General features: G+C 44.5%; 1 protein-coding gene and 1 pseudogene across 1 annotated transcript; one reads left to right on the top strand and one right to left on the bottom strand.

The window, feature by feature from the left end:
* RAB39A (RAB39A, member RAS oncogene family) lies at positions 1–27,665 on the top strand. The gene is made up of 2 exons (XM_027036430.2): positions 1–393; positions 26,503–27,665. The coding sequence occupies exons 1-2, from the start codon at positions 167–169 to the stop codon at positions 26,927–26,929; spliced, it is 654 nt and encodes a 217-aa protein (XP_026892231.1). The 5' UTR covers positions 1–166; the 3' UTR covers positions 26,930–27,665.
* LOC113593264 (uncharacterized) lies at positions 18,751–18,924 on the bottom strand (annotated as a pseudogene).

Below are 27,665 nucleotides of genomic sequence, written 5' to 3'. Positions count from 1 at the left end.
CTCCCTCCAGAGAGGGCGGGGACCAGGCGGCGGCTGCAGTCGCAGGAATATGCTGGAAGCCGGCGGGCGGGCGCCCGGGCGGTGCTGAAGGGACAGTTCCCGCCGCCAAACTTGCCCGGCAGCTGGAGGGCAGGCGGGCGGGGCGGCCCGCGGGGGCACGTGAGCCATGGAGACCATCTGGATCTACCAGTTCCGCCTCATCGTGATCGGGGACTCGACGGTGGGCAAGTCGTGCCTCCTGCACCGCTTCACGCAGGGCCGCTTCCCGGGGCTGCGCTCGCCCGCCTGCGACCCCACGGTCGGCGTGGACTTCTTCTCCCGCCTGCTGGAGATCGAGCCGGGCAAGAGGATCAAGCTGCAGCTGTGGGACACGGCGGGGCAGGAGCGCTTCAGGTAGGGCCGCCGCGACCGCCGCCCCCACCCCTCCACCCCGGGGACCTCGGCGCGTCGGCCGCCCCCTCCCGGCTCGGAGGAGGCTCCGGCCCTGCGCTCTCCAAAGTGCAAACACTCCCTTCTCGCTTCCCCTTTGCCCCTCCTCTTCCAGGGACGACTTCCTCCTCCGCAATTTCTCACTTCTCCCTTTGGCGCCCATTTCCTGCGCCCCCTTTCCCGCCTGAGCCGGGTCGCCCCCCCCCCACCTCGCGGACCCCCTCTGGCTCCGCGATCTGTCTGCCCCTGCCCAACTCTTCGCCCCCCCCCAACACCACCCTGCTGCCTGCTCCCCAAACTCGGCGCCCCTCGCTGCGCACACCCCGACCCTGCCACCTGCCCCCGCCCCCCCTCCACCCCGAGCTCCCCTTCTGCTCCCCCTGCACGCGGCCCGGGAGAACTGCGGAGTGGGGCTCCCACGTTGGTGGTGGGTCCCCCACCCCCAGCCTGCTGCATGAGCTCACGGGCCTCGTTCGGAGAGGGAGGGGGATGCTGTAATGGTCCTCAGAAATTCTGGGCCCTGTGACCCGTGGGAACGCGTCTCCGGGAGCTGCTCGGTGCCACCTCGGGGCCGCAGGCACAGCCGAGGGCTCCTGGTGCTGTTTGGTGAGGGTTGAGTTGTGTTTCGAAGTTTGTCATCTGCGGTGGTTTGGTGGAGAGGAGACAGACACCCTGAGGTTTTGTCACGAACTTTCGCTTTTCTGTTACTTGGCGTGGGTGCTTAACGTTCCAGGGGGGTGCTACATCAGAACGTGCGTTCTCAGTAGAGGAGGAGGGATCCCACACGAGAGTTTGCAAAGACGGTCGTGTTATGTCACTAAGAACTAGATGTAATCTGCCTGCATTTCCTGGGTGTTTAGGACCGAACTACGTAATAAAGCGTATTTAAATTTCTGGGATTGGAGGACACTTTTTTTGGGGGGGGGGGGCGGGTTGCTTTGTTTTGTTTTAGAGGAAGGTAAGAAATCTGATATACTGTAGTGTTTGGGCTTTTTTTTTTTTTTTTTTTTTTTTTAAGATTGCATTGTCACCTACAACTCGCTTAAGCAAGCATTTTGCAATCTTCAGCAAGTCCTCCGCTTGTGAAATGCGGTCCTCCAGGAGGGGGCTTCCCAAACATGGCGTCCCGGCCCCAGCCCCAGCCCCCAGCACTTCCCAATGAGATCAGCATACTTCTGTGGGGATGTTCCAGCTTGTAAAGTGCTGGCTTCCATTCCCAGCTACACACTGATCCACACGATCCACACACACGATCCGGGAACTCCCATGCGTGGAGTGGAAAGATGGGAAGGCCAGCCCTTCAGAGAGATGGTAAAGGTTACTGTTCAAGGTTCGAATTGTACGATCCCTAGAAGTCCATGAGGAAACTTGTTTTTCCTTCTCAAGAAGCCTCTTTTAGTTAAATAGGGTTTCAAACTTCTGATTCCTCATCTGTAAAATGGGGTTATTATGATCTCTAAGATTCCTTTCTCTTTCACCATTGTAAGATGGTTTGCAGAGTCCATCACCTGTGATCTCAGAGATGAAATTTAAGATATTTTGTGGTCCTCCCCCCCCCAAAAAAGGCATTTACTAATAACTCTTGCTCTATCCTCTAAAATGAATGTAATAAAAACATACTCTTTATACGTTAAACTTCTAGAAACTAGTGAGTTGCAACTACAAGAAACATTAGTGAAGTCTTATTGTATCTAATTATTTCCTAAGAAGTAATTCCTCACCTTATTGACAACAAAGTAAAGGATAATTAATTTGTTAGACTTTAAAGTCCTTTCTGCTAAGTAGGTCATTGTTTTTTAATGCCTTTGAGCAGATGTAAATAGCAATTTGTTTTATATACATTATTAAAACCAGACGGTACCTCTCCCATAACAATACAAGGACATTTAGGGAATGTTTACTGACAATGAGTCATGCTTTATTTTGTCTGGCTCTTTACCAAAGACGTATTCATAAATACATACATATTTCAATAGCTACCTTCCAATACTGCCTTTCTGTAGTTTAGCAGAATATTTCAACATAAAATTGCATTTGAAACAATCATTGTTAAACCACTCTGTGTCTTTTCAGAAGAAAATAGATACTTTTTTGAGTAATAGATACATTTTATTTCATAGAAAGTTACTATAGTTCATGAAGGTATTAGTCATATCATTAGGAATTCATAGGGAATTTTATATCTGAGGGTTTATTGTTGATTGTATATAAACGAGCAGAAAGGAACCTACTTTAGACAACTCAGAGTATAGTTTGAAAGCATTAAAAAAACAGAACAAAATAGTGAGGCAATAACTATGACCCTACCTAATCTTCATTTTCTCCCCCACCCCAGCTTTACTGAGATGTAATTGACAAATATTAAGCCTTGACTTTCAATGTTCAGATTAACACATGCTAGAAGACAATAATTACTTTCAAAAAGAAGAAACAAAATCAAAGTGAAAAGGGTTTACAAAAATAATGTCTATGTGAGCATACCGTAAATTATAACACTCAAATGTTTTTGTTATTATTAACACTGTGTTAGTGAGGATAAATGTCAAATTCCTGCATTAAGGCAAGTCAGAATTACAGTACCTTCATTAAAGATAAAAGTTTATTTCTCTTTGTGTGACAGTTTCATGAAGGTAAGTGGTCCGTGTTGGTGGAGTGACTCTGCTCTAAGCCATCATTCTGGTACCTTCTTATTTTTCTGCCACCACTGAGACATCATCATCTTCTTCATGAACACTGTGTTCCCGCACAGGGGAATGGAAATGGAGAATGTTCCTTTGGAAATAGAGCAAGCAATGTTCCTTTTAAGCAAGTGAGGCCAATGTGGTACGGATCCCTTCAGCTCTAAGTTCACTGAGGAGGAAGGAGTTAAAAGGCCACAGGTAGATGAGCTACCGTGTGCCCATGAAGATGGGAATGTGGACCTAGCATGGTGGGCTTTGCAGGGAAACTAGCAATTGCCGCTTTGATTTTTTTTTTTTAATTTAAGTTTATTTATTTATTGTGAGAGAGAGACAGAGAGCAGGCAGGGGAGGGCAGAGAGAGAATCTCCAGCAGGCTCTGCCTGTCCATGTGAAGCCCCAACATGGGGCTCAAGCTCACGAACCATGAGATCATGACCTGAGCCACCCAGGCACCCCACCACTTTGAATTTTGAATCATCATAGTGGACGAAGTTTCACAGGAAAAGAAGCAAGAATATTGTTCAGCACAGTGTGACTCAGGATAAATATTAGAGGGCATCAAATATAAGGTTCTAAATTTTGAACTTCCCATAAAAAGCACTTAAAGCAGTATAAAGATAAAGTGAGGGGCGCCTGGGTGGCTCAGTCAGTTGGGCAACCGACTTCGGCTCAGGTCATGATCTCACAGATCGTGAGTTCGAGCCCCACATCAGGCTCTGTGCTAACAGCTCGGAGCCTGGAGCCTGCTTCAGATTCTGTGTCTCCCCCTCTCTGTGCCCCTCCCCTCCTCATGCTCTGTGTCTCTCTGTCTCTCAATAATAAATAACTGTTAAAAAAAAATAAATAAAGATAAAGTGAGATAAAGAAATAGCAGTGTTGGCTGTAGGGCTAGGAAACCTCAGGGCTTCAAACCAGATTTTGCCTTTTATTCCTTGTTGTCTGATCTTCGGGGTGTTATAGTTACAGCCAGTGATTGCAAAGCTCAGATGTAAAGAGAATAGCATCCTCTTGGTGCCATGCTTCTCGAAGTGTGTTCTGCGAGAACAGTTACCTTTGTGATTCTCTTGAAAAATGAATTCTGTGACCAGGTAAGGTTGGGAATCCCTGCATTCCATGTAGAACTCTCTTAGAAATTCATATCAAAGGCTCTCAGAAGTACTGTAACAAGGAAGCCCGTTTAACCTTGATTAAACCAGCATGTCTCAAATGTATTTGACAGGCTCTTTTTAGAAGGTAAAAATCCAGGTGCCTGGGTCGCCTAGTTGGCCGAGTGTCAGACTCTTGATTTCGGCTCAGGTCATGATCCCAGGGTTGTGGGATTGAGCCCCACGTTGGACTCTGCACTGAGCGTGGAACCTGCTTAAGAATCTCTCTCCCCCGCGCCTCTCTCTCCCACCTGTGCGTACGCTCTCTCTCTCTCTCAAAAATAAAAAGTATGAAAATGTATGATAACTTGTGTTCTAACGAGTACAACCTGAGGGAAGCTCCCTTGGTGAGTTGGTGCAGTCACATTCCTTTTTTTTTTTTTTAATATTTATTTATTATTCTGAGAGAGAGTGTGCGGGACAGGGGCAGAGAGAGAAGGAGAGAGAATCCCCAGCAGGCTCCACACTGTCAGCACAGAGCCCGGATGTGGGGCTCGATCTTACACACCCTGAGATCATGATCTGAGCCAAAGTGAAGAGTCAGGTGCTTAACCGACTGAGCCAGCCCGGCGCCCCAAGCACAGTCACGTTCTTTAGGCGGAATCCCTAGACTGTTGAGGTTTGGAGCAGTGGGAGACCTCAGGAGTTCATTAAGCAGCTCGTTGACAAAGGGGTGTAAGTAGTAAGTGCCAGGGAAGGGATGCTGCCCCCCACCCCGCCCCGCTCCACTGGGCCCCCAGAACCTGAGGATGGCCTCTGCCTAACAAGCTGAACATTCTGGACCTCTCCCTACCCCTCCGTCTGTCTTGTCATCTCTTCTGTAGCAACCCTCCTACTGTGTGTCTCTGTCTTCCTCACGTGTCCTTCCTCTCCTTCAGCTGAGCTTTGTTTTCCCATTGCCCCTTTCCTGGATCTGTCCCTCTTCATTTCCTCCCATGCTCCCTCTTTTTCTCTCCTTCCTTTTTGTGTTAGTGTGTCGCTTCCTCTCCTATTTCTTCCTGGCTTCTCTCCCCTCACCTGTCCCTCTGGCTCCGACCTGTCTGTGTTCCCTCCTACCCCTTCAAAACATTGATACAAAGTTAAGGTGTCAAAGTGGCTTAATTTACGTTCTCTATTTTTAATTTTAAAAGCAATGTCTATTTCTCCTTAAAAGAATTTTTTCAGAAACTTTTTTTTACTGTTTATTTATTTTTGAGAGGGAGAGGAGAGATGCAGAGAGAGGGAGAGGGTGGGAGAGAATCCCAAGTAGGCTCCAGGCTGTGGACGCAGAGCACAAGGCGGGAACCATCTCACAAACCGTGAGATCATGACCTGAGCCGATATCAAGAGTCAGAGGCTTAACCGACCCAGCCCACCCAGATGCCCCAAGAGAACTCATTAAGTGCCTAAACTAAATTGTTTTCTTTTGTTTTGTGTTTGATTCCTACCCTCTTTACGACAGCTCATAGTCTTTAACAGAAAAAGATTTTCCAATCCTGGATTGCTGGGTTCACAACTGCACACATAACAGAGCAGAAATTGTCCACAGTTAAGCTCCACAATCACTGCAGTCTCGTGTCGTTCCAGGTCTTAGACACGATACAAGCAAGGCTCTATTTGTACTGAGTAATCAGATAAAATAATGTCCTGGTTCAAATTATTTGTGCCGCAGGGGCGCCTGGGTGGCTCTGTCGATTAAATGTTCGACCTCAGCTCAGGTCATGATCTCACAGTTTGTGGGTTCAACCCACATGTCAGGCTCTGTGCCGACAGCTCAGAGTCTGGAGCCTGCTTCGGATTCTGTGACTCCCTCTCTCTCTCTCTCTCTCTGCCCCTGCCTCACTCTCACTCTGTCTCTTTCTCCCTCTCTCTCTCAAAAATAAATAAACATTTAAAAAAAAATTTTTTTTTAATTATTTGTGTTGTAACAGAAATCTAGCCGAATTAGTTTAGATACTTGGGATAAATTATAGATGATCCAGATCTCCTGAATGACGAAGGCTCATGGAATAGACAGATGCCTGCAAGTATGGAAGCTCCAAAAGCCAGAGTTTGTGGGTTTTCACTCTGGTTCGTTTTCTTCTCCAACTCTGCCAGCTCCCAGTTCTCTTAGTGTCTGAGCCTCTTACTGAGACTCACGGAAGAAAATAATCTCACGGGCTACTTGACCATCTCGTTTGCTGCGCATTGACTACCCGTGAATCAGCTTCCCCACAGCCACATTTTAAGAGACGTATACACATAATACACATATACACAAATACATATACACAAATGCAAATATACTAGGTATGTATGACAAGTCATACAACACAAATGTATCTGTGAAGGTCTACTTTTTGGAAAAGAGAAATTCACAGAAGGAAGTGACCAATCATCCCAAAAAGGATTCTGTGGTGTTTCCAGGTAAAATGGTATGTCAGAACGAGCCAGCGTCTTTTCTGACAAGCGTCACGGAATGTGAAAAGATGCCACAGGTAGCCAGACATATTTTTATCCTGCAGAGATTGCTTGCCTTGTCCCCTCGGGACATTCAGACCATTTCGAGTGACTCTGTAGTCAGCACAGTCAAGAAACAAGCTAGTAATTAGAAAAACCTGTCATTGTCTTAATTTCTTTTTTCTTAATAACTCCGTTGATGTGGTAGATGTGGCCACAACCTCAGTGCCCCTATTGGTACATGAAGGTGGTTATACATCCTGAAGTAAACTAAATAGTATACGCCCGATACCTAGGGGCCCTGGGCTGGCATTAGGCAAAATTGCAAAGTAGGTAAAGCTCGTTCTTCGGGACTTTTGGGGGCTTTCCCACTTCTCTTCTGTATTTTGGGTAGTGGGTCCTCGGCCTGTTCTTGTCTTCTGTCCTCCCTCACATCCCTTCGTTGTCCATTTTGGCTTCGGGGAGAGACACGAAATTACCCATGGTCGAAAACCACTTGGTAAGAGTCTTGCCAGGAGTACCACTGTTCTCAAAGAGGGCGGCCACCTGGTGAGAGAATGTCTCATCCTGATGCTTGCCTGTTAGCAGAGCCCCAGGTATGTGGCCGGTGGGTTGGAATCTCCTCTCCTGACGCTGCAGTGATGACCACCGGTTCTGGCACCTCGACCCCGTGTCTAGCTTTCACAGCAAGGGCTAGAAAAAGAAACTCAGAGATGATGTTGTGAGTACATAGAACACCACAGTAAAGTCTTCACTTGAAGAAAAGTGCTTTGCTCAGAGAAATTTCTAGCCAGTGTCACGTTGCCAAGCATATAAAGATTTTTTAACAACTTCCCTTTCATCGTCATATTGCTCTGAAGTTTTTAAAGAGGACTTCTTAGGGGTGCCTGGGTGGCTCCGTCAGTTGAGTGTCTGACTTCAGCTCAGGTCATGATCTCGTGGTTCACAAGTTCACAAGTTTGAGCCCCGCGTCGGGCTCTGTGCTGACAGCTCAGAACCTGGAGCCTGCTTCGGATTCTGTGTCTCCCTCTCTCTCTACCCCTTGCCCCACTCTCAAAAATAAATAAACATTAAAAAAAATTTAAAGAGGACTTCTTGGAACGGCCTAAGGATATTTCTTATATTAGTTATTCTTATCCTGACTGAGTTAGAGGAATCTTCTTTTTTCTAGTCTGCTCTGTCAAGCAGTAGAAAAGGTGAGTGGAAAAAGTGATAGAGATACACACACACACACACACACACACACACACACACACACACCAGGGAACATCACATATTGCTTTAATAAGCTATTTTAATTCTTTCTAAGGCAAAGTACCTGCAAACCTATACTTTTGATTTTAATAAATCCCTAAATGTCAGCAACTTTTCATCACTTCTGCTAATACATAATTTAGGGAAGTTCACTTTATGGGGCGCCTGAGTGGCACAGTCGGTTAAGCGTCCGACTTCAGCCAGGTCACGATCTCACGGTCCGTGAGTTCGAGCCCCGCGTCAGGCTCTGGGCTGATGGCTGATGGCTCAGAGCCTGGAGCCTGTTTCCGATTCTGTGTCTCCCTCTCTCTCTGCCCCTCCCCCGTTCATGCTCTGTCTCTCTCTGTCCCAAAAATAAACAAACGTTGGAAAAAAAAAAAATTTTAAAAATTGCTACCCCAGGGGTGCCTGGGTGGCTCGGTCGGTTAAGCATCCAACTTCAACTTAGGTCATGATCTCAAGGTTCGTGAGTTTGAGCCCCACATCGGGCTGTGTGCTGACAGCTCGGAGCCTGGAGTCTGCTTCACTTTCTGTGTCTCCCTCTCCCTCTGCCCCTCCCCCACTCATGCTCTCTCTATTTCTCTCTCTCTCTCTGAAAGATAAATAAACACTAAAAACTTTTTTTCTTTAATTGCTACCCCACACACTCTACCTGGCTTATCATAAAACATCTTTTTATGATGAAAACAAACAAACATTGTTTTCTGAAAGGAATCACTTTATGTAATAAAGTACTGGTCTGACTTTTAGGAGTTCCAGAAAAACATGAAACAAAGGTGAAAGTATATTTTTACTTTAAGCTGTGAAAAGAGTTTCAAAATACAGGTAAGCAGTTCTGCATATAAGCACGACTAAGTAAATATTGATGGCTAGCTGACGTTAGTTTGGTTTAAAATCTTAACAGCATTCTTTCTTCTTTGTGTGTGTGTGTGTTTATTTTTTTATTTTGAGAGAGCAAGTGAGCTGGGCAGGGGCAGACAGAGAGAGAGAGACAGAGAATCCCAAGCAGGGTCCAGGCTACCAACACAGGGCTTGATCCCAGGGACCACAGGATCATGACCTGAGCCAAAGTCAAGAGTCAATCAGATGTTTAACCAACTGAACCACCAAGTTGCCCCAGTGAACAGCATTCTCTTAAACATTCTTGAGATGTAGTGACTTTTTCTGTTTTCCTTCCTATGGTAGCAATTCATTTTTAATTTAGGAACAACTTGCTAAGTCAAATGACTGTATTACTGGCAGTGTGTCTTTTAAGACCGTCAACTGATATCAGTAGCTAGGATATAACTGATATAACAAAGCCATCAAAAATATCTCAGTGCCGGGGCGTCTGGATGACACGGTCGGTTAAGCGTCAACTCTTGATTTGGGCTCAGGTCATGATCTCATGTTCCATGCTGACAGTGCAGAGCCTACTTGGGAAGCTCTCTCTTGCTCTCTTTCTCTCTATCTTTCTCTCTGTCTCTAAATAAATAAATAAATTTATCTTCGTTTACTAAGAATGTTTAGAGTGGTTTTTCTTCTGATTTTTCTTTTTTTTTCTAAATTTTTTTTTTTTTTAACGCTTATTTTGAGAAGAGAGAGACAGAGCATGAGCGGGGGAGGAGAGAGAAAGAGGGAGACACAGAATCTGAAACGGGCTCCAGGCTCTGAGCTGTCAGCACAGAGCCCAACGGGGGACTCGAACTCATGGACTGCAAGATCATGACCCGAGCTGAAGTTGGACGCTTAACCGACGGAGCCACCCAGGTGCCCCTCTTCTGATTTTTTGGTCTTTCCAAATGTGTTTCCTTTTCATAGGAATTTGTGTGAAACGGCCTCAAATAAATAAGGCTGAGGGCTGGCCTTAATAACAGATTCCTGCCTCAGAAATACAAAAAGAATGGTGTGGAGCCCAAACTGAACCCTCTTTGAGAAGAGATTAAGAGAGAATACTTCAAACAGAAGTTAGATAGATGTTAAGAACTTTCTGGCATTATGAAGAAAGATTATAATTTCTTTTTTTTCTCCTTTTTTAAAATTTAAATTTTAGTTAGCATACCATGCAATATTGGTTTCACGAGTAGATTTCAGTGATTCATCAGTTATATACAACACCCAGTTTTCATCACAACAAGTGCCCTCCTTAATGTCCATCATCCATCTAGCCCCATCACTCCCCCACCTCCCCTCCATCAACCCTCAGTTTGTTCTGTATCATTAAGGGTCTCTTGTGGTTTGTTTCCCTCTCTTCTCTTTGTCCCCCCACCCCTTCCCATATGTTCATCTGTTTTGTTTCTTAAATTCCACATATGAGTGAAATCCTATGATATTTGTCTTTCTCTGACCAACTTATTTAGCTTAGTATAAAACATTCCAGCTCCAACAATGTCACTGCAAATGGAAAGATTTCATTCTTTTTGATGGCTGAGTAATATTCCATTGTGTGTGTACACACACACACACACACACACACACACACACACCCCACATCTTTTTATCCATTCATCAGTTGATGGATACTTGGGCTGTCTCCATAGTTTGACTATTGTTGATAATGCTGCTATAAACATTAGGGTGCATATACCCCTTCAAATCTGTATTTTTGTATCCTTTGGGTAAATATCTAATTGCTGGATTGTAGAGTGGTTATATTTGCAAGATTATAATTTCTTAAATTCTAGGCATTGCCTCTCATTTTTCTTCAGTATAGCATTGTTCAGAGTGATTTTAATAGGTGTAATTTGAGAAAAGGTTTCCTTGATTAAATAGGGTGGGAAATTGAGGGATTTGTCAGAGCTTTTAATATATGGACCTGGTAATACACATTGTGAATCCCCGAGATAGATACGAGATTTCCCAACTCAGAGTCTTTTTACAAAAGCATTTTAGTAACTGATGGGTAGGTAGGTAGGTAGGTAGGTAGGTAAGGAGATAGAGCACTTTAGGAAATAATACTTCGAAAAGAAAAAGTGTAGGCAATTCCTTAAGTTTTAGAAATATATTTGAGAATCTCACGGTTTCTTCTTTCATGGGATTCTCTATGTCTCTTTTGCTGGTGCTTCTGGACATGATACCATATGATTTAAAAGTTTTCCCTTTTAAAACTCTTGAAATTTCAGGGTGCCTGAATGGTTTAGTCAGTTAAGCATTCACCTCTTCATTTCAGCTCAGGTCATGATCTTGTGGTTTGTGAGATGGAGCCCCGTGTTGGTCTCTGCACTGATGGCATGGAGCCTGGAACCTGTGTCTGGAATCTCTGTCTTCCTCTCTCTCTATCCCTCCCTCGCTTATGCTCTCTCTCACTCTCTCTTGAAAATAAATAAACTTAATAAATTACAAAAAAAAAAAAAAAGGTGGAAGACAAGATGTAGTTAGTTGTATGCAAAGCACCATTGGCCGCAAAGAAAATGAGTGAGATATGAATTGAAAACAACCTCCAAGAAAGTGGGGGAGAAACATACAGGAAAGAAGCCACGGAGGTCAGCCACCTGTGGTCAACATGCTGGCCATTCTAGTAGATAAATAACCGTAGCCACAGGACTGGGAGGGAACAGACAGGTGGTCTGATACAACACTATCATTTATTTTTTTAATTTTTTTTAGTCTTTTTTATTTTTGAGAGAGAGAGAGACAGAGTGCTAGTGGGGGAGGAACAGAGAGAGAGGGAGACACAGAATTCGAAGCAGGTTCCAGGTTCCGAGCTGTCAGCACAAGGCCCAATGCGAAGCTCGAAGTCACGAACCGCGAGATCATGACCCAAGCCGAAGTCAGACTGAGCCACCCAGGCGCCCCCAACAGTCTCATTTTTTAATAATGCAATTAATGTCCAGGAAGGCTTTGACTTGCCCCAGAGGTTATAGCTCCTTAGTGGTTGGCCAAAGAACCCTGTTCTCTTAGCTCTGTCTTCAGTGTCCTTTCTGCTGCACCATGCCTCCCGTTGTGATTGAAAAGAGTTTCACTGACACATTTTGCAGTTTCCGTCTTGAAAAATAATCTGTTTGCCACAAACCCCTCCCCCTGTCCTCTGTATACCCATGTTAATTATCCTCTCCACCAAACCATTATTTTACTGCTATATTCAGAAAACAAGGGTGAAATCGCTTTGCACAACAGTAGCAATACCGGTAACTGACGGCAAGCACGTGTGGCCGCGATGACACTTCCCTGGCGTCTACACGGTACTCCGTGACCGCATTGCTGCACTTAGTGGCAGGAGTGAGCCCTGCCGCTGCAATGAACAAACTTGTATGAAGTAGCCTGCCGTAGGTATTGGGTACTGGGCGAAAAGTAAGGTGTAGTCTTACATCCAAGGTCCATGCTGCTCTCTGTGTGATGCAGACTATGCTGCTGTAACTAAGAGCTGCCCAAATATGGCACCTTACATAATACAGAGCTTTGTTTCTCCTGCCGCCGTAGTCCAGAGTGAATGGTTCTGGGCGGTCGGTGCGGCTCTGCCTCAAGATCACCTTCCAGGATTCTTCTGTCTTTCCATTTTCCTAGCGAAGGTCAGGTCAGAAGGAGAAGGAGGAAGCCTACTGCCAATGGCTTTTCCAAGTAGATGTACCACACAGTGCACACACTGCTTCTCATGTCCCGTTGAACCGGATTTAGGGACGGACCACAGCTGACTTCAGGAGAGCTGGGGAATACAGCCTCTATCTGAGTTGCTGTGTGCCAGCTAACACTTGGGAGTTCTGTCACTAAAGGTAGACAGGGAGAATAGACATTGGGAGGCCATTAGACCTCTCTCTTACAGACGTGCAGCAAAGAAAGATAACAATCAAATAATTGCAGTAAAGGCCAGTAAGTAGTAAATTAAGTTCCAGGGGTGCCTGGGTGGCTCAGTCAGTTAAGCGTCTGACTTCGGCTCCGGTCATGATCTCATGGTTCATGGGTTTGAGCCCCATGTCAGGCTCTGTGCTGACAGCTCAGAGCCTCGAGCCTGCTTCAGATTTTGTGTCTCCCTTTCTCTCTGCCCCTCCCCCACTTGCACTCTGTCTCTCTCTCAGAAATAAATATTTAAAAATTTTTAATAAAATAAAGTTCTAGTGGTAGAACAAAGGGAGGAATTGTCCTCTGTGCCTGGGGTGAGGGCTCATTTCAGAGGATGTATGTGTCCCAAAGAAGACGGTCCTCGATGCTGGGACATGAAGGATCTGTGAGAAATAGCAGAAGGACCAACCGCAATAGAAAAAGAAGAGGCTTCAGGTCATGATGGCAGATTGAACACCTATGTCTATTTTAGCTTTTTTCCCCTGAAATCTCACTAAAGTGACGATAGTTCTGTTTTGTTTTGGAACCATAAACCCTCCAACAAGGAAAGTAGGTAAAGAAACAACAGCAACCAAATTTTGGAAGCAGGAAAGCAGATGGAAGAATGGTAAATGAATTAGGAGACTCAAGAAAACTGGCTTCTAAGCAAGCGATGGAAAAAGCTAAAAACCCAAGCCAATATATACCATCCAAGCCCTAAAGACTCAGGAAATGGTTGGCACAAGATACTTCTGGAAGTGCAAGTGCTAAAATGAGCATCATTGAATGTCGGTCTAGTTAAGAAAGATTGGATCCTGGGGACCGAGGTGGCTCAGTTGGTTGAGCATCTGACTCTTGATCTCAGCTCGGGTCATGATCTCATGGTTCCTGAGTTCAAACCCCACATCAGGCTCTGCACTGATAGCACGAAGCCTGCTTGGTATTCTCTCTCTTCCTCTCTCTCTCTCTCTCTCTCTCTCTCTCTCTCTCTCTCAAAAATTAAAAAAAAAAAAGAAAAGAAAAAGGAAAGAAAGAAGGATTAGATCCTCACATCCCTACCACCATTCCACACATCAGGTGACTTCCCCTCCCCCCACATTGGCAAAAAACTGGAAATTTGTTCTTGGAAAAGAATTAAATATACAGTCTTCAGTTGGAAGCACCAGGCATACTTGAGGTTGGGGTCTCTTATTAAAAGTAAGGGCATTAAAAAAAAAAAAAAAGTAACGGCATTAAGTGAATGCATGCATGTTGGATGCTATTACAGTCTAGTCCTCCCTCCTCCCCACGCAGCTCCCAGTCAGCCCCTCACCCTTCAAACAGGACATTGGTTAAAATAAAAAACAGAACCCCTGAACATTGGTGAAGTCATTTCTGAAGAATCTGACTAGCCCAAGAAGAGAAACGTAAGTTACCAACATGGGAGTTTCCTCAACTCAGTGATCCAGCCTAATTCTCTGACTGTCGGGCTTTTGGTCTCAAGGAGCAATTGCAAGAAATATTAGGAAGTCTGTAATATAAAACCTAGACACCAAAACAAACAGAGACCAGAGGCAACCAGAGAAACAAATTTAATAAGGGGGAAGGGAAGGTTCACAAAGAAAAAAATAACTGTCTTTAATTTACTAATAGAGATAATGGGAAAATATTACAGTCATAAAATAAGAACAGGATGCCAATTTTTTTAAAAAAATATTTTGAGAACAAAAGAGCTTTTAGAAACACAGTAGGAAAAAAAATAAAACATTCAAAATAAAGTTGAGGGATGCCTGGGTGGCTCAGTTGGTTAAGCATCTGGCTTGAGCTCAGGTCATGATCTCCCAGTCCGTGGGTTCGAGTCCCGCATCAGGCTCTGCACTGCAGCTTGCAGACTGGAGCCTGCTTCAGATTCCATGTTTCCCTCCCTCCCTGCCCTTCCCCACTTGTGCTCTATCTCTCAAAAATGAATAAACATTAAAAAAAAATTTTTTTTTAAATAAGCCCAGATTCTCTATCATTCTTCCCATCGACAGGTGGGTGTTTTGTTATACAGCAAGCCTGGCCTATCTTTACTAATACATGAGATAGTTGTTAAGTCTAGAAGACGTTGTGCAGGAAGGGGGAAGTCACAGTTTACGTCAGGGCTCAGCAATGAAAAGAAAGTCCATGATCAGAATAAACACAGATGCCAAGAAATGATGTATCTAAAAGGATGATGTAATGACACTGGCCAGTTGGGGAATGGGGAAAAGTAAGGATAGGGGGCAAGTGCACATGTAACTTTGATAAAAACACAAACTCAGAAAAAACGTGAGCATAGTCTGTTCAAATAACTTGAAAATAAGAGCTGAATAATTCAGAGGTAGAATGAAATGAGAAAGAGAGAAACACCAGTGGTAAATCCCAAGACGTGGGGAAATGTACAAAAGCACGGGAAACCCAGCAGCACAGACAAAGCCGTATGGAAAGAGACGTAAGTCACGAAAATGGTGGGAGGATTAGAACCCGAGGAAAACTGTCGTTTAATTGTGTAGATCACATAATACACTGTGCTATATGAAAAATAAAATAATCATGAGAAGATGGTCATTGTCTTATTTTTATTTGGCAGACAGATGCCAGAAAGCATTGGACTGAGTGCTGAAGTCTTTTATATATTTTCTGTTAACAAACCAAATATACAAAATAAGCATCCTTCCATTATCGCCTTGCAGACAGCGAAACTAGAGACAGTTCCCTTTAATTTCCAAATAAACTGTTTCGATTTTCACACATAACTTGTTCTACCTTCCAGAAGCCGCTGCACAGTACCCGTTTGAATTGCTACCAACTTACGTACTTCAGAAAACGTGGGTGATTTCGCCTATGTGCTTTTAAGTATCTACTCTTGTTCAGCCCGTTTCTCTCTCCTTTTGGCTTTGCAGATCCCTACCATAAATGTCAAAAGGAGAAAAGCTCTTTGCCATTTCTCTGTTCTCCCATTTGGTCAGCGTTTGCACGCCGCCTGGGCACAGTCTGAGGGGATGACCTGATTCACTTGTTGATGTATTCCTTTACAAATATTGGTAGGACACATCGTGCCCCGTTCTGCTAAGATGTTAGACACTAGGGATACAGCATTCCAGAAGAAAACAACAAAAATCCTTGCTTTCTCGGGGCTTATCTTGTAATGGGAGGAGTCAGGCTATAACCAAATAAACTGGAAAAACTACGTAGGATATCAGTGTTAACTGCTGTGGAGGAAAATGGAAGATAAGACTGAAACAGAGCATGTTAGGAGGTGGGAAGCTTCAGCATCAAAAAGTGATGATGTGTCATAAAAGGAAAAGAGAAGAAGGTGGTCATGGGAGTTGATTCACATTCAAAGAGAGAATACGGCCTGTTAGGTCTTGTTGGTAATGTGTATGTAGCCTCTGCAACCACAGACTTGATATTTTATGCAAATACCCTGGAATTACACCAAGAAGATTTTAATGTTTGTATGGATACCAAAGCATAACTTAAGTCACAAGCTCCAAGTTTCAGAATTTCGGGCCAGAGAGGGGTTGTTAGAGTCAGTGATAACAAAAGGAGAGGGGAGACTTGTCTCTTCGACTGGAAAGCAGTCCTCAGGGCCTGAATGACAAGGCCAGTGAGGCAGGTAAAATAAAGCCTCAACACAATGACTATTCCCAGAAGGGCAGTAGGGATGTAAGGTCATGGTGAAAAGCACTCACAGGGCTAATGCACTCACTGACTGCTTGCTTCCAGCAGCCTCTGGCATCAAACTACTTATATCCTCTAAATGCCTGTTTTACAACTGGCAAAGCCACGAAAAGGACATTTCCAGGATGGAACATCTGGTTCGTTTTACCTAAGTAAAGTCAGCCAGCGCTCTATATTTCGTTGCTTTTTTAAGACGCCTGTGCACGTCCAACAGCATTCATAACAACAGCAGACAGGAGCTAGATAATCTCGCCACTTTCAGATAGCATTTCAAAATAAGTAACTATAATATAGTACAAATAATCTTGTGCATTCCAGGACCTGTGGACTTTTGTCCTTCATAGGACAACAGCATTTTGTTTTCAGTGCCCTCCAGGAAACTCGGTAACTGCTTACTTTGACATATTTACATTTTTTAGAATCTCAGGAATCATGTCGTTTGGGTCAAAAAAATACTTCAAACTCCCGAAGGCATTTCATTCACACTCGATTGCATTGCTTCTGTATTAAGTGATTCGTTGCAATTGGAAGCAGACTGGAATGCAGTCACTACCATGTGTCCACATGTTATTTCAGAGGAAAAAAGTGAGAGGAAAATTAACATAAATTAGATGACCATTTTTCTTTTCTAAAGCACATATACTGTAAGAATAAACTTGGAGCATCGGTCGGTTAAGCATCTGACGTCGGCTCAGGTCATGATCTCACAGTTTGTGAGTTCGAGCCCCACATCGGGCTCTGTGCTGACAGCTCGGAGCCCGGAGCCTGCTTCACGTTCTGTGTCTCCCTCTCTTTCTGCCCCTCCCTGTTCGTGCTCTCTCTCTCTCTCTTTCTCTCAAAAATAAATAAACATTTTTTAAAGTTTTTAAAAATTAAAAAAAGAATAAACTGCGGCTCCCGGGTGGCTCAGGCGGTTAAGTGCCCAACTGTGGCTCATGTTGTGATCTCACAGCGCATGAGTTTGAGCCCACGTCGGACTCCGTGCTGGCAGCTTAGAGCCCACTTCGGATCCTCTGTCTCCCTCGTTCTCTACCCCTCCCCCCCCACTCATGCTCTTTCTCTCTCTCAAAAAAAAACCAAACAAACTTTGCAGATGAATGGTTAAAAGAAAACGTGGTATAAACATACCGTTGAATAGTCTTCAGCCACAAAAAAAGAAGGAAATCCTGTCACATGCTACGACATGGGTGACCCTTGAGGACATTATGCTGAGTGAAATAAGCCAGTTACAGAAGGACAAATGCTGCGTGATTCTATGGATACAAGTTGTCTAAAGTAGTCAGACTCATGGAATCAGAAAGCATAGTGGTTACCAGAGGCTGGAGTGGGGAAGAGGAGGAAATGAGCTGCTGTTCGACGGGAATGGAGTGTCAGTCATGCAAGATGAGACAGTTCTAGAGATCCGCCGTATGGCACCGTGCTTGCAGCTGACGATAGTGTAGTGCACGCTTTAAAAATTGTTAGGAGGGTGGATCTCATCTTATGTGTTGTTTACCCACAATAATTCCAAAGAAAAATGAGTTTTGGCCTCACGAAACCATGTTGAACGTTACAAAATGTCTGTTGCTTTGTTTTCTGCCCTCTTCCCTTACAAACTGTGCGGACACTATCGACCGGGGCTTTGGCCCCCAGTACCAAAAACGGCTTGAGGACCCTGATCTAAAACGAAAGTTACTGGAAGCGTGTCTGAGGCACAGAGACATGACTGGGAGCTGGGAGGACCGGGCTTGGAATGAGTCGAAAGATCGCAGGCATTCTGGGCAGCAGGCACCACGGGGGGCCAGTGTGGTCCTCACCATATTGTTGCCCCTTTTTTGCCTGTTCGCCCACTTCCATAAGAAGCCCCAAATGACCAGTTGGCAGTCTCAGCTGATTTGGTGGAAGCATCACAGGGTTCTCTAGTGAAAGCGTTTCTCCTTTGGATACTAAAACCTTGACATCAGCAGAGTTCAGAGTCACAGGGATTAGAAGCAACAAAAAATTGTAGTGACTCATTAAGTGCGATTGTGAGAGGTACCATCACCCCACCTCCACCCTTTGTTTCCCAAACCACAGCATCTGTGCCTGAGGACCCCCCCCCCACCACACACACACACACACACACACACACACACAAACTGTATCCCTCGCTAGTTTAAAACACAAATGTCGTGGGCCATCCCCAAATCTCACAAGGTGTTACCTCCTGGACATTGGTGTAACAGAATCTTAGCCCATTCCACGGTTTTATAAGGCCAGATGCTTGTAGGTGATTGTGACATGGTAAGATCAACGAATCCCATGGCACCCGCCCATTTCCCTGTCTCCTCCTCGGCTAAGTGAGATCTTTGATCTGCAGCCAAGTGTGGGATACCATGTCTAGATGTAAGGGATTCTGTAAGTTCATAGACGGCGGTGCTGCATGGTTTGAGTCCAGCGTAAACGTCTGTTACAGCGAGGACGCATCAGTGTCCCTTCCATCATGGTCCCCCCAGAGTAAGATGCCACACCAAAAGTGTCAGTAGCTGCTCGAAAGTTAACTATTAAGCTGAAAAGAACAGATACTGCACTTGATCTTAGCCCAAAGGCCGAGAAGCGATGGACAGTTAACTATTAAACAGTGACAGTCCAGGAGAGAGAACGTCTTTGTTGAGCCCAGTCACAGCCTCCATCTTTCTGCCATGATGTCTTTGAGTCCAAACTGGGGTAGAAATACTGACAGATAATGGTAGGGCAGGATATTTTGTTTCACCAGTTATTAGGAACTCCTCCACAGAGGGGAGGCTGGGGTGTGTATTCACACAGAATACAAGGATTCATGTGCTCTAGGCCCATCTGCATACCTCTTCTTCCCCAGACCTCCTTCTTATCAGTCCCCTGATCTTGTTTTTTCCACCATGCCAAACCTTTAGCCTCTGCTCATGAATTGGTGTAGATCCCTACCTACCTGTCTCCATCTCTCCCTCTGCAAAAAGTTCCACTAGAAGTTCCAGGAACGGGAGGGGCTCTCTTTTCCACTGACCTTCAAGTCCATGGTGGAGCGGGGCTGACCATTGTCAGCATAGTGTGCAGCGCCATGTGTGAGGCAGACTTGAGTTTCTTCCTCTTCAGTTATGGGGAAATCCAGATGAGGCCATGGGTTGAGAGGGTCCTGCAAAAGCAGGCCTGCTTGGGGTGTGAGCCTTGTCACTCCAGGTCCCCTTAGGATCTACCCCTGTCTTACGTGTATACATGGCTTCCGCTTGGTGACTAAGATCCAGCCTGATGAAACGAGAATACCTAGCTCCTGATGAGCACTCAGATTACACAGTCACTTGTTGTCCCACAGCTAGGCATTTAGTCTCTGTCAAAGCCAGGTTGTAAGCCAAGAACTACTCCTCAAAAGTATGATGGCTTTTGGCAAAAAGGGTGTACCTTTCTTCCCAAATGCCGCTCCTGTAATTGTCCAATGGGTCCCTCCCCGGGCCTTATAGAGCATCCCAGTCTGCCATAGGTACTTCAGGCAAGCACCGTTAGGTCTGATGGACCATGGGCCAAGTAGCAAAGCTGCTTGTATTGTTGCTTGGACCAGCTGAAGGGACGTCTCTTGCCTTCACCCTGTTCAAGCTAGTGGCCTACTGGCTGTCCCACTAAATGGGTCAGAGAAGTAGATTCGGATACTATAGTAGTGTCCTCCAAGAGCCAAAAAGGCCCACCAAGTATTAGGCTTTTTTCTTCTTGGTAGGGGGCATAAGATACCACGGCTTGTCTTTGGAGAGGTTTTCACAGCATGCCTCAGATTAAGAGATCCCTGTCCCCCAAGACACTTCACAGAAATTACTGACTACCGTATTTTCATGGGATATATATTTAGGATACGTGGATATATATTTCATTTACCCACTTTCCCCTGCCACTGGCACACTCATAGCAACTCAGTGACCTTGGTGTGAGAACATAACATGCTGCTAATAGATCTTAATGTTGGGCACTGCCATGATCTTAAAGTTCTTTTTTTGCACTAGTATCTCTTTCCCTCAAACGTTCTCATTCTCTCTGCCATTTCTCCCATTTCCCCAATGGCTGTGTTCATGGCTTTACCAAATCAATCACTTATTCCCTCACTAAGAATGTACTGAGTGCCCACTTTGTGCCAGGCACTTGAGAATCACTGGATAATCAGTGATGAGCATAGACACGGCGCCCACTACCTCTCACAATTAGCAACCCAACATCCTGGATTCAGAAAGTGGAAAGCAGTGGAGAAGGATGGTATGCAAGAGTACTAGCCTTGAACACAGTGATTCTGCCCACCAACCTGAGAAATAGATTCTGACCAAACAACCGCCATTTTTCCTTCAATGCAGGTGTCTAATGAGAGGAGTAAAGTGTTCCTCCCGTTCTGTTTCGTGGGGAGAAAAAGTTTGAAAGGAAAATCCTGTTTCTTCCTATGGTAGAAGCCTACATGTGAGGGAAGAGGGAGAAGAGTTTCTCCTGAACCAGCGCTATTCCTTTGCAGTGATGAGTGTCTACATGGGAGTGGTTATAATTAATTGATAGTGATACCAGCCTGCCTGGTTGAGTGATTTTCCCCAGAAACATTCGGCTGCACGCTGGCCTGATCCAGAGGTAGTTTTCCCAGATGAGTATAGCAGTGGGGGGGAGGAGCTTGAGAATTTAGATATTTCTAAGAGAACAATTATAGTGATGTCTCATGGAAGGCAGTAAAAATAGGAGGGTATTAATGGATAGCAAGTCATGGAATTGCTGAGTAGATTACAAATCTTGATAACATTTTGAAATTATCACAGTAAAAATATGCTGCAGGCTATGAGATTTTGATCAAAACGTGGGCTGTATATTTGCAGTTTTGGAAGTAGTGAATTTCTGATGATGAAAAGGAAGTAGGTGAGAAAGACAGAATGACGAGGATAGTTCATTAGAAATGAGGAAGCCACAGGGCGACCGAATGGCTCAGTTGGCATCCGATTTCAGCTCAGGTCATGATTTCATGGTTCCTGAGTTCGAGCTCTGCGTCAGGCTCTGTGCTGACATCTCAGAGCCTGGAGCCTGCTTTGGATTCTGTCTCCCTATCTCTCAGCCCTTCTGCTCGTGCTCCCTCTATCTCTTTCTCAAAAATAAATAAACATTACAAAAAAAAAAAAAAAAAGAAAAGAAATGAAGAAATCAGGTAACAGAAATGACACCAGACAGCTCCTCCAAATAAGTGTTGAAATCAACGAACAGAATGAGAGGAAGTGCGATGGAAAGAAAAGCGAAGCAAAGTGCTCGAGTCTTCAGCATGCGGGGAATGACCTCGCACTTGGCAGATGACAGAAGATGATAGAGCCAGATGGCAGAAGCCTCAAAGGAGCAGGGAATTTTTTTTCTTTTCTTTTCTTTCTTTTTTTTTTTTTTACAACTGGGGTTGGGAGACTGTTCTCCGGAAGTGACCCTGGGAAGCAGAAGCCACCGCCTCTTGCGCCTACAGAATGAACAACTTGAACGTGTTGCGGGGGGAAGCCGCGTGGTCAGGAAATGAAATTAAATACAGCAGCTTTCAGTAAGGCAAGGAGGAGGGGAAAACATTCCGAGAGGAGACTGTTCTCTAAAATGGGATGGAAGTTCCTAATAGTGTAGTTTTCAAGGTATAAAAGAAGGAGGTTTCTTTTATAATCAAAAGGAGATCTTCTGGGGTGCCTCGGTGGCTCAGTTGGTGGAGCCTCCGACTTCAGCTCAGGTCATGATCTCACGGTCTGTGGGTTCGAGCCCCGCGTCAGGCTCTGTGCTGACAGCTCAAAGCCTGGAGCCTGCTTCAGATTCTGTTCTCCCTCTTTCTCTGCACCTCCCCCGTTCGTGCTCTTTCTCCCTCTCAAAAATAAATAAACATTAAAAATAAAAAAGGAGATCTTCCACTTGGGGGGGACAAAGATGTTCCATGATTCACCTTCCCCATTATATCACCATCATGCTAGATTTATCCCCTTTCCAGTCTCGCCAGAGGGTAGCATCATAACTCTTAACTTTCCCAAAGCACACCTGAGACCAGATTGGAATGCATTCATTTATTTCTCTCTCCCTTCTCTTCCTTCTTTCCTTCCATGGCCCGCCTCCCCTCCCCCCGATATTTTTTTCTTTTCTTTAATCCATTCATTCAGTGAGACTTTCAGAGTCCAGAAGAAAATGGTTATAAAGTAACCTGCAGCAAGATGTTGTTGCTTATAAAGAATTGTTCTCCCGGGGTGCCTGGGTGGCTCAGTTGGTTGAGCATCCAACTTCAACTCAGGTCACAATCTCACAGTTCGTGAGTTTGAGCCCCACATCAGGCTCTGTGCTGACAGCTCAGAACCTGGGGTCTGCTTCAGATTCTGTGTGTCCCTGTCTTTCTGCCCCTCCCCTGTTCATGCTCTGTCTCTCTTTCTCTCTCAAAAGTAAATAAACATGTAAAAAATTTAAAAAAATAATTCTTATCATCAACTCAAAGTCTTTACAGGGAGGCTGACCTACATAGTTATTTTAGGATCTGTACCCTACCTATAATACTCTCGAGAACTTATGGATACCTAAGTGTTACCCAAGAAAGGAGGTCCAGAGAAAGATACACGCTCCCTTTCAAGGTCCAGTTTCAGTCGGTAAGCCTGTGTCTTCCCCTAAATAACTGACAGTAAGGATGCCCAACTGTGTTAGGGAAAACCTACCCCAGGGCACAACTGTATCTGAATCTGAAGCCTAACCATATCAGAATTCTAAACTAATATCCGTACCCACACACAGAAACTGAAGGCCAAGTTATTATGTAGAAAATGGCAGATGTCATATTGAGACCATTTATCCCAACTAATCATTAATAAGGGCTGTTTCTATAGTGTATATGGCATAGAATTTGCTATAATTTTGTTCTATAGAATGATTTGCCAACTGTATTCCTAATATGTTTGCAAAATTAAACACACAGGCCTGGAAAACATGGCATTTTCTCCAGTGCCTCTGCCTAATATCCAAGCATCTCAACATTGAGTTTTCAACCACAAAAGTATGTTTTTATAAATTAAACTAATGGTAAATTAAAGAGGAGGGAGAATAAAAGTAATGCCAACTCAGTGCTGAGTAAATTAAAGCTTTCAGTTCAACCACATAGCCTTAATTAGGTTTCTCTTAAGGCGCCACACATCTACCTAAATTCACACATATAAAGATGAAAAGCAAAACAATAACAAATTATGCCTCGGTTTTTTTTTTAAAGCAGCAACTGAAACGAACTGCAGTATTTGTAGCCTGACAAATATAGTGGGAGATTTTTCTTATTGTCAGTGGCCGTAGAACGCAGTAGTCCTTCAGAAAATATTCCTAAAATATTCACTTGGGAATCTCTCTGCTAAGAATTCTGAGGAAAAACAGGGAAGCGGGAGAAAGGCAAAGAAAGAAGAGGTAAAGATACTTTCTTCACAGTCCCACAGCAAATGGTACTAAGGAAGGCATGGGAGAGGTAGAGAGAGCCCCAGTGACCCACTGGCCTTCCACAAAGATCTCTCGTGGCCAGGCAAGTAAGAGAGGCTCATCTCAATGCTCGAGGTCACTGACAACTTGGAAACTGAGACACACGTGACCTGTGCCTCCTACAGCATTTAGCACTTCCCTCTCCGATAAGATTACTTAATCCGATATGACAGATATCAAGTAGCATCTATCATTTGCCGGGCAATAGGATTGTTAGATACATAGAGGAAAAATGTTTGACCCTCAAGGAGCCTTGAACTGCGTGGGAGACATCCCAGCCAATCCAATCAGCACATTGTGAAAGTGGACGTAATCATAATGGCGGTATGCCAAAGGCTCAATGGAATTGTAAGAGATTGCCTAAGAGAGGTGGGGAACAAGAGGTCAGTGACAGGGAAGACTTCTCATATTTATGATTTTTGAGCTGACTCTTGAAGGAGAAATAGGAGTTTGGTAGGCAGAAAAGGGTAGAAGACATTCTAGGTAGAAAAATAACACGTAAAAGCAAGATATATAAAATAGTATGGCCTTGCCACCTTGCCTCATGATTCAATCAGAAAATAGCACAGGGGCGCCCGGATAGCTCAGTCGGTTAAGCATCCAATTCTTGATTTCGGCTCAGGTCATGATATCACGGTTCATGGGATCCAGCCCCGCGTAGGGCTCTATGCTGACAGTGCAGAGCCTGCTTGGGATTCTCTTTCTCTCTCTCTGCCCCTCCTCTGCTTACACACACATGCGCACACACACTCCCTCTCTATCAAAATAAATTAATAAACTTAAAAAAAGAAAGAAGGAAAACAGATAGGAACAGCACACTTGAGGGTTAACTGAAAGTTTAACCAAGTGACTATTTCTGGAGATATGTATGGGCAAGGTCACCAAAAAAGGATGGTGAGGTGTTCAGAGTTACCCACAGCGAGGGGCGCCTGGGTGGCTCAGCTGGTTGAGCGTCCAGCTTCGGCTCAGGTCATGATCTCATGGTTCGTGAGTTCGAGCCCTGTGTGGAGCCTGCTTCAGATTCTGTCCCCCCTCTCTCTGCTCCTCCCCCACTCATGCTCTGTCTCTCTCTCTCCTTCAAAAATAAATTAAAACATTTTTGAGGGGCGCCTGGGTGGCTCAGTCGGTTAAGCGTCCGACTTCGGCTCAGGTCAGGATCTTGTGGTCTGTGGGTTCCAGCCCCGCGTCAGGCTCTGTGCTGACAGCTCAGAGCCTGGAGCCTGTTTCGGATTCTGTGTCTCCCTCTTCCTCTGACCCTCCCCTGTTCATGCTCTCTCTCTCTCTGTCTCAAAAATAAATAAATGTTAAAAAAAAATTTAAAGAAAAACATTTTTGAAAAATTAAAAAAAAAAAAAGAGTTAGCCACAGTGAGAAGCCATTCACCGGCCAAAAGAGACAGGAAAGAGAATGGGATTACCTGAACCCAGCAGAACCCATGAGAAAGGCACTACCCAACGGGAACCTTGACCAGAAATAGGAACAAGCTACTGCCAAGCCAGGGTCTAGGGGAGACAAAGAGAAGGGTAGATACCCTGACCTCCTTCCTCTGGTCACCAGCTGATGCCTCCATTGGCTAAGCCCCACAGCAAGCCCAAGGACAAGGAAGTGTGGAAAAGCTTTCCGTAGATGACGCCTTCCCAAGGCCCAGACAAGAGCAGACACTAGATTTAGGGGCCAAATGGAATGCCTAGCACAGATTCATAACCCGTGTGCAAGCAACTTCCTGTTTCTCGAATAGGTATCGCACAGGACCATTCCTGTAACACACGTTATAACAGGCTTGGCTTTGTTTCTTCTTTCCCAGCTGATGGAGAGAGGAGCTCCTTGAATTAAATGACAGGGACAGAGAAATTCTTAAGATCTGGTTTGTTGGGTAACCTCCGCCCTTCACCAAATCTTCCTATCGTCATATTTTTAATCACAGTAATGTAATAATCTATCAGATACTTTTTTGTTGTTGTTATTATGTTTATTTTGAGAGAGAGAGAGAGAGAGAGAGAGAGAGAGAGAGAGAGAGAGAGACAGGACACACATGGGGGAGGGGCAGAGAGAGAAGGAGACACAGAATCTGAAGCAGGCTCCAGGCTCTGAGCTGTCAGCACAGAGCCCCACATGGGGCTCGAACTCACAAACCGTGAGATCATGACCTGAGCCCAAGTTGGACGCTCAACCGGCTGAGCCACCCAGGCGCCCCTCTATCAGATACTTTAAAATAAAAACACATAGTCTTAAGTGTGAGATAACATACCATGTAAGTGCTTATTTATCTATCTGAAAATAACTACACTTTAATGTTCTGTCAGTGGATGAAACCCACTCTCCTCTTACTCTCAGAATATTTTGGTTCACTTAAGACACTTCCTATTTGGCTGGGGCGCCTGGGTGGCTCAGTTGGTTAAGCGTCTGACTTCAGCTCAGGTCATGATCTCACTATTCGTGAGTTCGAGCCCCGCATCAGGTTCTGTGCTGACAGCTCAGAGCCTGGAGCCTGCTTCGGATTCTGTGTCTCCCTCTCTCTGTCCCTCCCCTACTCGAGCTGTGTCTCTGCCTCTCAAAAATAAATAAATATTAAAAAAAAAAAAGACACTTTCTATTTGGCTTATAAATTCTAGTGAAGTCACATTACGTCACCTTCAGATTTTATTACGGTGGGAGCAGAACAACTTATTCTTTCACAACCTGTTTTTCTATTTATTTTTCAGATCAATAACTCGATCTTATTACCGCAACTCAGTTGGCGGATTTTTAGTATTTGACATTACCAACCGACGATCTTTTGAACACGTGAAAGATTGGCTGGAAGAAGCAAAAATGCACGTACAGCCATTTCGGATAGTATTTCTGCTGGTGGGACATAAATGTGACCTGGCTTCGCGACGTCAGGTTACAAGGGAAGAAGCTGAAAAGCTGTCAGCAGACTGTGGCATGAAGTATATAGAAACCTCAGCAAAGGATGCCACAAATGTGGAGGAATCCTTTACAATCCTGACCAGAGACATATATGAACTTATCAAAAGGGGAGAGATTTGTATTCAAGATGGCTGGGAAGGGGTTAAAAGCGGCTTTGTTCCAAATACGGTGCATTCTTCTGAGGAAGCGGTAAAACCCAGGAAAGAATGCTTCTGCTGACTCCCCACAGGCCAGAGGACTCCCGTGAACAGACTGGGTGTCATCCCAGGATCAATACCAACGTTAACTTCAGCAGGAGACGCAATGGCAGCATTTAGGACACAGTTATAAATCGATGCTAATGCTATTTTGTAAGGTATTTAATTCAGAGCGCTATGCTTGCTGGTGACGCTACCAGATTGGGGGTTGTGCTAAATTATCAGGCAAAGCAGACAACCTTTTCTTGAAACTGGAGTGTCTCCGGAATGATCCCCGTTCTCCCTTTGTTAGCACATAGCTAACCTTAATGTTCGCATATACCAATATTACTCATTTTTCTTGACAGTTTGAAATGGGTTTTTTGTGCATATATAATCTGATCGAAAAGATTCTCTCAGGAATTACATTCTCCTGAGCTCATCTGTTAATGCTGAATAGCAAAGTGGATTTAAAAGTGCAGTGTTTGCTTACAAAGGAAACGATCTCAGAGGTATCATCAACTAGGACGAAAATAATAATTCCATATTTAATGTGCCAGATTTTAAACCATTCTTTGAAATATTTATCCTCCCTTAATTTACCTGAACGTAAGAAAATAAGTTTTATACTCATTTTTGTTCTCTGATTTCTTGCTCTTGATAGATTTATGTTTTGTAAAGATATCTAAGGATCCAAGCAAAATATTTTATCGCAAATATTTGTAAAAATAAAAATGAAGGACCATTCATCAGCAAGTGTTTTGATGTTATAGTATATT

The sequence above is a fragment of the Acinonyx jubatus genome, chromosome D1 (genome assembly GCF_027475565.1).
Source record: "Acinonyx jubatus isolate Ajub_Pintada_27869175 chromosome D1, VMU_Ajub_asm_v1.0, whole genome shotgun sequence".
NCBI classification, from domain to species: Eukaryota; Metazoa; Chordata; class Mammalia; order Carnivora; family Felidae; genus Acinonyx; species Acinonyx jubatus.
Note: the sequence above shows the minus strand (reverse complement) of the source record. Positions and strands in the feature narration are given on the sequence as shown.

Excerpts from the sequence above, each read along its gene's own strand:
- RAB39A (XM_027036430.2), top strand. The coding sequence starts at position 167 with ATGGAGACCATCTGGATCTACCAGTTCCGCCTCATCGTGATCGGGGAC. Across the intron at positions 394-26,502 it reads GCGGGGCAGGAGCGCTTCAG|ATCAATAACTCGATCTTATT; the intron begins GTAGGGCCGCCG and ends TTTATTTTTCAG.